Source organism: Arachis duranensis, chromosome 6, assembly GCF_000817695.3.
Source record: "Arachis duranensis cultivar V14167 chromosome 6, aradu.V14167.gnm2.J7QH, whole genome shotgun sequence".
NCBI classification, from domain to species: Eukaryota; Viridiplantae; Streptophyta; class Magnoliopsida; order Fabales; family Fabaceae; genus Arachis; species Arachis duranensis.
In genome coordinates this window covers 84525366-84535309 of record NC_029777.3, presented here as the reverse complement: position 1 = coordinate 84535309, position 9944 = coordinate 84525366, and the positions used below count along the sequence as shown (strand labels likewise).

The 9944-nt window shown below is 38.4% G+C and overlaps 1 protein-coding gene across 1 annotated transcript; it reads left to right on the top strand.

Moving 5' to 3' along the window:
* The first annotated feature begins 6257 nt into the window (after positions 1 to 6257).
* Positions 6258 to 9944, top strand: LOC107494354 (uncharacterized). The gene is made up of 4 exons (XM_016115408.3): positions 6258 to 6446; positions 6528 to 6970; positions 7836 to 7965; positions 9340 to 9944. The coding sequence occupies exons 2-4, from the start codon at positions 6548 to 6550 to the stop codon at positions 9558 to 9560; spliced, it is 774 nt and encodes a 257-aa protein (XP_015970894.1). The 5' UTR covers positions 6258 to 6446; positions 6528 to 6547; the 3' UTR covers positions 9561 to 9944.

Below are 9944 nucleotides of genomic sequence, written 5' to 3'. Positions count from 1 at the left end.
ATTCATTAATCTCTGATAAGTAGCTCCCGCGTTTTTAAGTCCAAAAGGCATGACGATGTAGCAGTAGTTTGCTTTTGGGTTTAAGAATGAGGTTTTTTCTTGGTCGGGTGGATACATCGAGATTTGATTGTATCCCAAATATACGTCCATAAACGAAAGGTATTTATATCCGGAGGAGGCATCCACCAGAGCGTCGATACTTGGGAGTGGATAAGGATCTTTTGGGCAGGCTTTATTGAGATTAGTGTAGTCGGTGCACATCTGCCACTTCCCATTTGATTTTTTTCACTAAGACAATGTTAGCTAGCCATAGTGGGTACTTGACTTCTCTTATGAATCCTGCCTCCAGTAGAGCTTGTACCTGCTCTTCCACAGCTTGGAATCGTTTTGGTCTGAGCTTTTCTACGTTTCTGTTGGACTGGCCGAGATCCTGGGTAGACTGATAGCTTGTGGCATATTAACTTAGGGTCTATGCCTGGCATGTCTGCAGCCTTCCATGCAAAGAGGTCGACATTATCTTGTAAGAACTGTACGAGTGATTCTTTTATGTCTCCTTTTAGGATTGTACCGATATTGGTTGTTTTGTCCAGGATATCTCCGATCTGGACTTTTTCTACTTCACCTTCATGTTGTGGGGCGGAGTTCTTCCCGCCTCTGAGCTCCACCGAGTTTGATTGTGTGGAATTCTTCTCCATTGTCTCTGAGGTTTAAACTTTCGTTGTAGCAGCGGCGCGCCGTCTTCTAGTCTGCTTTTATCGTAGCTATTCCTTCTGTAGTTGAGAACTTCATGCATAGATGTGGAGTCGAGACTACTGCACCGAGCTGATTCATTGTTGTCCGACCTATTAAGGCATTGTAGGCTGAAGTCGACCACGATGTAGTCTATCTTGAGTGTTCTTGACTGGTTTCCTTTTCCAAAGGTCGTGTGTAGTGAGATGTATCCAAGTGGTTGAACTGGGGTGTCTCCCAGTCCGAATAGGCTGTTCGGATATGCTCTGAGTTCTTTTTCTTCTAGACCGAGTTTGTCGAAGATAGTTTTGAATAAGATGACGGCGGAGCTTCCTTGGTCTATCAGTATGCGGTAGAGATTTGCATTTGCCAATACGATAGTGATGACCATAGGATCGTCGTGTCCTGAGATGATTTCGGATGCGTCCTTTTTGGTAAAAGTAATTGTGGGGATGTCGGGTGTTTCCTCTCTTCCCTCGACATGATATACTTCTTTAAGATATCTTTTGCGAGATGATTTGTAGATCCCGCCTCCCGCAAATCCTCCGTGTATCATGTGGACGTGTCTCTCGGGTGTACGAGGTGGTCGTTCTGCCTGTCCGACATCTTCATCCCTTCTTCTTTTTATGGGATCGTCTGCTTGGCTCGCCAAATACCGATCTAATTTTCCTTACAAGTTTTTCTATAATATTTTTTAGGTCTAAACATTCGTTGGTGGAATGTCCAAAGATTCAATGATATTCATAATATTCTGCCCGGTTTCCTCCTCCTTTTTTGCTTTTGAGTGGTCGAACTGGAGGTATCTTTTCAGTATGGCATACTTCTCTGTAGACATCCACAAGGTATACCCGAAGAGGGGTATAATTGTGGTATTTTTTTATCTTTTCCCCATATCGATCTTCTTTTTTCTTGGATTCTTTGTCCTTATCTCAGGAGGAGTAGGAGAATCCGGATTTTGAGATCTCTCCTACTCGAGAGTTTTCCTCCATGTTGATATACTTCGCTGCTTGTTCTTGTACCTCATTTAGAGATGCGGGATGTTTTTTCGATATGGATTGGTTAAAAGGCCTTTCTCGTAGGCCATTGATGAGGCCCATGATGGCCGCTTCTGTGGGCAGACTTTGTATGTCTAGACATGCCTTGTTCAATCTTTCCATGTAGCTGCGGAGACTTTCCCGATCTCCTTATTTGATTCCTAATAGACTTGGGGCGTGCTTGATTTTGTCTTTCTGGATAGAGAATCTAGCTAGAAACTTTTTGGCTAGGTCGTCGAAACTTGAGATGGACCTAGGGGGTAGATTGTCGAACCACGTTCGTCATTTTTGTTAAGGTAGTCGGGAAGGCTTTGCACTGAGTTGCATCTGATGTGTCGGTGAGATACATTCTGCTTCGAAAGTTACTGAGATGATGGCTGGGATCTGATGTGCCATCATATAGAGTCATGTCGGGAGGTTTGTAGTTTTTTGGGATTTTGGTCTTCATGATTTCTTTGGTGAATGGGTCTTGGTCCTTGCAGGAGTTATCTTCATGACTAGATTGCGCAGCTTTGGTTTTTAGGTTGGCTTCCAGTTTTAGGAGTTTGTCCTCCAATTCCCGGCGTCGCCTTATCTCCCTTTGTAGGTCCTTCCCCGCTTCTTGCTGATGTTGGACTTCTTCCTCAAATTGTTTTAAACGATCTTGAAGCGTCTCAAGGGCTCATGGGTTTGGTGAATTCTTGTCTCTGTTAGGTTGCGGGATATCTTTCGGTGTAGTGTCTGCATTTTTGTGCGGCGTTCTGTCTTCGAGATCCGAATCGTGGTCGTTGTCATGGTCGTCCGCCATGGTGGTGGGATGACTTTCAGGTTCCCCGGCAACGGCGCCAATGTTCCGAGGGTTACCTGAAACTGTAGGTCAATCTCGGAGAGATCTTCTGTACCAGTCGGCGCTGTAGAGTCTGACTTGATGATGGTGGCTGGTGCCGCCATGTCCAACTTTGTTGCACTTGGTGGTGGTGCTGATCCTTTGTCACCGAAGGGTGGTGGTACCTGCAAGGGACTCCGATGCTTAAGTTAGCAAGGGTATTAAGTAGGTTTTTAGTAGAATCAGAGTATGAGTTATACATGGGTGCTCCAATGTATTTATAATGGTGTAGAGCGACCTTCTTAGATAAGATAAGTTAGTTATCTTTATCTTATCTTATCTTATCTTATCTTTGAGTGAGGTCATCTTGTCTTCAAGGGAACCGCCCTTATCTCTATATGCTTGGGCTGCCTTTGGATTTAGATCGTGTTCCTCCATTTGAGCCCTTTTTGGGGCTTTTCCTGGTGATTTGGCCGAGCTCTTTGAGGAGAGGTCGGATTGTCCTGACCTGAAGAGGTCAGTCGTCTTATCAGTAGAACATTCCAGATCGGACTGCTCGACCCAGAGTATGAATAAAGATTCATCAAAGTAAACAATAATGTGTACTACAAATTCACTTGGATTGCTTTAGTAGTATTGAAGGATTTGCATTATATGTGTGAGGTAGTATATATAATTTTTAAATACATAAATAAATTTTCAAATGAAGAGATTATATTTTTATAATTATGTTATTAGCTTTAAATATTTTATGGTGTTTATATGTATATAACTACATATCTTTAATTAATTTAGTTGAAATTCATGATACGATAATTGATGGTATGATCAAAGATGGCCTTTGGAATGTTTATAATGACTTTGGCATGGGAGTTTGTGCAGATCAGCATGTCATAACAAGAGATGAGCAGGTTTTGTAATATATTTCATGATATGTTTATATATTTCTTTATTATATCGATTTGAGAAGGTTTACCTTGCCAAATGACATTACACTATCCCTTGGAATATATTATTTCAACTCATTGAAAACCTTAGTTGAATCAAGTATTCATCTTGCTATTCTTTTTTTCTATGTATATTTGTTAGGACTCGTATGCCATTCAAAGCTTCGAGAGAGGAATAGCTGTTCAAAATGCTGGACATTTTTCTTGGGAGATAATTCTGGTGTGATTTCTAACTGCACTGAACGGTTGATAAATTTAACTGATATAACTGACTAGTGTTTCAGCATGTCTTAATGTTCTAAAATCTCACTAATTTTGTTTTGTTATCAGATACTTGGTTTAGCATGTCTTAATGTTCTGACTAGTGATCCCTTGATGATTTTACATACTTGTGTTAATGATATATGGTTATTATTGCAGCAGAGACAACTTTTCTGTTGAACCAAGATCTTGTCTTTGGTACCACACCAATAAAAGACTTGGTCAGACAAATAGAGTACACACTTTGACATTTTGGTCTAAACATATTGGGACAAAGTCCACTTTGTTTTCTAAATATATAATGTAGATTTACTTTTAATTTTTTGTAATATTTGTGTTGTTTAAATTTGTATTATGCTTTATTACTTTTCAAAAGAAATTTGTGTATAAATATTTTGAATTTAATGAAATATTTCATTTTGTATTAATTAATTTTAGTAAATTTATATTACGTACAATAATAATAATTGTTGGTAAAAATAATTTAAAATTTTAGAAAAATGATAGGTTGTCATTTCTAAAAGAGTGAACATAATTAAAGTTTTAATATTTTAGCGGCAATAGTAATGGCAACTAAAAGTGAATAACATTATAATTTTAGAATTATTTTTAGTGGCTATATAAATTACCGGTAAAATAGGTTTTGGCGGCAATAGTAATAGCCACTAAAATTGAATAACATTGCAATCTTAGAATACTTTTTGTGGCCATATAAATTGGCAAAAAAATAACCATTAAAAGTTATATACTTTTTGCGGCCATTAAAAAGGTCTTTACCGGCAAATGTTATAATTGTCGCTAAAACCTTTTAGCGACAAAGTATAAGATGGCTAATATCTAATTGCTGGTAAATGTATCAGCGGCTATTTTTATTGCCGCTAAAAACAAAATAAGTTGCCGTTAAAAGTGATTATTTTTGTAGTGTGCTTCAAGTCTACTCTGTTGGGCTTGTGGGCTGGTTTAATGGGCTGAGAGTTGGGCCTCATGGATGGTTTATTGGACTGAGATTTGGGCTTCATAGTGGGTTTGTTGGGCTGAAAATTGAGCTGTGGAATTGTCTTAGTGGGCTGAGGGGTTTGTTTGCTGGACTCAAAGTGACTAGTAGTGGGCATCTTGGCAGGTTGAGAATGGCACTTCTTAGCTTGGGAAGAGTTCTTTTGCTTGCTATTTTCTACTTCCACATTGACAACATCCTCAACCATGTTGTCTACTATACATGACTGTGAAATACAGTGCTCATTGTAAATATTGATCACATGTTGGTTTCTCCTACAATGCTTACATAGTGCAACCAAATATGCATCTGTGACTAAGCTTCTCAACCCAGATGAGAGGGGTACTCCAGGAGATTTCCACTAACAGTTTCCAGCTTCAATGTATCCCAACTCCTTATAGTAGACCTTTACAAAGAACACATCAAGTGTGTCTCCATCAACACCCATCAAGACTTCCGTGTTGTCGGGTTCATATATCATGTCTCCATCAATAGAGTTTTTAAACATTCCACCATGGTGAAACACAAAAGTCATGGGAGGACCCTCCATCTATAATAACAGAGACGATAATCCCATTAACAAACACAGAAAAACATACCAAAACAAACCCTGAATCCAAAACAAACATGCAACAACCGAATAGAACCATCACTAAAATGACACACCCCTACCTAACAAATCAACACAAAGCCAGTAACAGCAAAGCATTCCAACCCACTCATATCATACAAGAACATTCATACAAACCCTTAGTCACCCCAAACCTACCCAGAATTAGATGAATCCATGAATCACGCCACTAGAAAGACATCACGCCACAAAATAACTCAATAAACAAGAAAAAAGGTTCATCCTTACTTATAGCCGTGGCGATGGCTTCCTCCACTATCAATGTTGCTCCAGGAGACGATCACCTCTGTATTCAGTACCGATACCTCTTCTGTTTTATTGGTCTTCCAACGCTGACGAAGGTTGATGGCGTCGTTCAAATGTTGGGTCAAATGCTTAGGGCATAGCTTGAAGGAGACTATACGTTTTGGAGCGAAACAGATTGAGATGCTTGTTAACAGAGGGGGTGATGGGTTGCAACGTTTTGAATCTCTCCTGGACATCAAACGACGTCGTATCAACACCTGGAGGCCATTGATTCAAAACGGCGTTGTTTTGTTACTGTGCCACGCGGGTAGTTAACGGAACACGTCACCCAATGTTAGCCAACTCAGCGGATGAGATGACGGAAGGACTAATGCGGTCATGTCCGTCATCTTTTGGGGACGATTTTGATTTACTTTATCTTTCAGGAATTTATATGGAGATCGATATATCTTTCAGGGATGATTTTGACTATTAACTCTTATAAAATAATATTGTGTTGAGAGTATTTTAGTAACTTCAGTTTTTTTTTAAGTTACAAAAAAATGTATTTTTAACACATTTATGAAACGAAAAAGAAAATGTGAAACGGTGTCGTTCGGTTCGATACTGAAGAAAATTAGAGAAGTCATTTGAAGTCGAACCCTGGAGCAGCAGGAAGCTCCAAAGCCTAAACCTCAGAAAAATCTCCACTCTACTATCTTCCCCCATCATCCCCCGCCGTCGTCCCGTCGCCGTGACGGCCTTCTCCGCGTCGCATCTAGCCGTCGCATCCCGACATTCTCCCAAAGCGCCGACTAACGTATTCATTTCTGTTCTCTGTATTCCTTTACGAAGAATCAATTAGTACATTGTAAATTCTAACTTCTCGATTCCATTGCAGCTAAAACCCCAAACCAAACCATGCTCCGCCACGTCATACTCTCCAGATTCTCCTTCCACCTCCGGCGCTTCTCCCAGTCATCCGCCGCCGCGGTACTCCACCATGAGCCACCGGAGGTGCAGCCGCTGACATACCTAGAAGGCTTTCCGAGACCGGACTCGAAATACGACGAGACGATACTCGCAATTCCTCGCGCGAATTCGGGGAAGAACATATCGGCGAAGGAACGGAAGGTTGGGCGCGTGCCTAGCATTGTGTTCGAGCAGGAGGACGGTCAGCATGGCGGCAACAAGCGCCTCATTTCCGTACGGACTAACCAGATCAGGAAGCTCGTCAACCAGCTTGGCCGCTCATTCTTTCTCTCCCGCCTCTTCGACCTCGAAGTCCGGTCGGAGTTCGAAAGCGGGGACGTTGTTGAGAAGGTTCGGGTTTTGCCCCGCAAGGTAAATTGATTTTAATTTGGATTTTCTTTCTTTTGTATGTGTATGAATATTAGTTGTTTGTTTTGGGTTGACGATGTATTTATGAGAAATCTTGTTACTGTTTTATATGATTAATGAAAAGGTATCCAGAATATTGTGATTTTGCAAATGTTTAAGTGTCAGATTTGTTTGATCATTGTTTTGGATTGTCGAAAGAGTGGAGATTATTGTTATATGTATGGAGTCCATGGACACAAATATACACATTTGAACTCCTCTCAACCAAAAAAACTATATATTATATGCCTGTGACCATCTTCAAAAATATAGGCTCCCTCGTAGTATAATCCTAACCTCAATTTTGATTTTTGTCCTCCAAGTATCGTTAGCTTTGCAAATCTTTGGTTTTTTTTTTTTACCCATTATAGCAAGTTGTTTGTTTCCACATGTCAATATCATTTTGCTTCTGCTTGCTTTTGTTGATAATATCATTGACATATTATTGGTGAGTGTTCCACTTATGGATGTAGGAGTTGTAATTACTATATTTGCTTTAGGATATGTTCTTGATTAATTAAACTTTTTGAAATTGATATCTGAAATGTATTTCTTTGTGTAGTGTAGGAAATGTGTTTTCTCTTTCATCTTTCTTCGATGGTATATGAAAATAGCTATCATTTTTCATGCTCTGATTGGTTTTAGTAAAATATATCCTTCTTTTAAGTTATTGTGATTGTAAAAGCTTATTATTTTGTTGAGATGTGATATGTAAGGCAGTTGAGCATTTGATAGTTGTGAGTTATCTCATCATGTTCTGTTTTACAGATACAGTTAAGTTTAAATTTGTTGCTATGTGCTGAACTTTTGTCTTTTGAAATTATCCCAGATTCATTTGCAGGCAGGCACAGATGCACCATTAAATGTCACTTTTCTAAGGGCTCCATCAAATGCTCTGTTGAAAGTTGAGGTCCCTCTTGTATTTCGAGGAGAAGATATATCCCCTGGACTGAAGAAAGGTTAGCACACAAGGAATTCTTCTTGAAATCATATTTTAATTTTCTTCAGAGTACATTTCAATATTAGCCCTTTAGCTCATCACATGACCACTTTGTTTACTACGTATTTGTGAAATTTTTAGGCTACTGAATGTTTGTTTAAATATTCTGTTGATTTTATTTTGTTTTTCTTTTTGCTTAAAGTGTAATATATTTATAAACTCAATTGTCTTTAACAAATTCTGTTGATGTTGTCTAAAGAGTTACACATGTTAGGTGGTACATACAATGGATCTTATGTAATACTTTCATGTTCTGATTTCTATCTCATGACTGAACATTGCTTTATCTACATCACTTGTCATCGGCATATCTAAAGTTAACATGAGATTGCTGGTTTTAATATCTTGTTTGGGAAATGGTTTGGTTAGCATCTGTTTCAATAGGCCAATATATGACATAACAGAATTTAGTGTTATATTTACTTTCCAAAATGAGTTTTCTTTTCCAAACTGAATCTGCCTGCACATCCATGCAATAGTCTATTAGGCTTACCATCTGGGATTTTAAATTATAGAGGTTTTTATAATTCCCCTTTATTTCTTTTTTGTGAATGATTCGTTATACATCTTTTTGACAATGTCAATTACTTGGTTTCTTGCTCTAGGCCTGTTAATTATGCAGCGCTTAGTCAAAGTTAATCTTCAATAATCCCAACTAGTACTTAAAAGATAACTGCACACTTGGTTGAAAAGCTATTTTTATCCTCTGGATAATTCCAATTTCTCCTTAGTTTGATTTGAGATTATTATTTGGTTAAAATTGTAGGAGGCAGTTGTTCTGTAATGAGAAGACCTGTTGAGATCATGATCTGGTTTCTGTAACACGTGCAACTTTTAGATTAAAAGCAACAAATTAGTGTGCCATTGTTTAAGTCCCTGAAGTCTTTAAGACTTTTGTTTACAGAAGGGTATTTCTGTCAAGCAACTGAAGTTGTTAACAATAACATATTTAAACCCAGTATTCAATTTTACTGTTATGGAGTTAACTTTTTGGGAGTATATATGTTCTGCTTTGATAGTGCAAATCTAAAATGAATGGTCATTATTGTACATTTGTACACTCTGATGTGCATCGCAACTAGTCAACTTACTTCTTTAACAGAGAACATTTATGTGCCTATATGCACCATTCATGGATATTATGTCATAAAATTATTAAAATAAATTTCTTATAGAAGAACAAAGGTGAGCATTATAAGCACTTCTCTAGCCTGAAAAGCAGCAACTGTAGAAGCTAGGGCATTGTGCACCTTTTGCATTTTATTTACTCTCTATTTTTCATAATGTTTTATTTTGCAGAGTATGATTAACCATTTTTAAAAATTTTTGGCAGGTGCTGCTTTGAATACCATCAAAAGGACTGTTAAGTTCCTATGTCCTGCTGACATTATCCCCCCATATATTGATGTGGATTTAAGCGAGTTGGATGTTGGCCAGAAGTTGGTTATGGGAGATCTTATTGTTCACCCTGCGCTAAAACTTATTCAGTCAAAAGATGAACCTGTTTGTAAAATTATGGGCCAAAGGGTTTCTGAACTACAAAAGAAAAAGTAAAGCGCATTTTGTCACCTTTTGGCAGGTATTACTGCTGCGTTGAAGCATTTTATAGCTAACATGTATCATTTGCAGTTATCTTATTAGTGATTCTTGGCAGCATCATAGGAGATTGTTTGTTATAGTATTAAGATGTTAGGTTCTCTTCTGCCTCGATTCTTTTGGCCCTACTGAGTTTTCATATTTCAATTCTCTGTTGTTTCTGCCGTTTCTTTTGGCAATAATGAAGATACGGGCAATGAGAATATGAAGTTGATCCATTGAGCTTTGAGTGTGCAATATAGATTTTTCTGCTTTTGGTTGTTCACAACCAAAGGGTTACCATTGACGTTTTCGTGTCCTCAATAAAGATGTCTGTCTATGCAAGATGTCTCTTTTCCAATT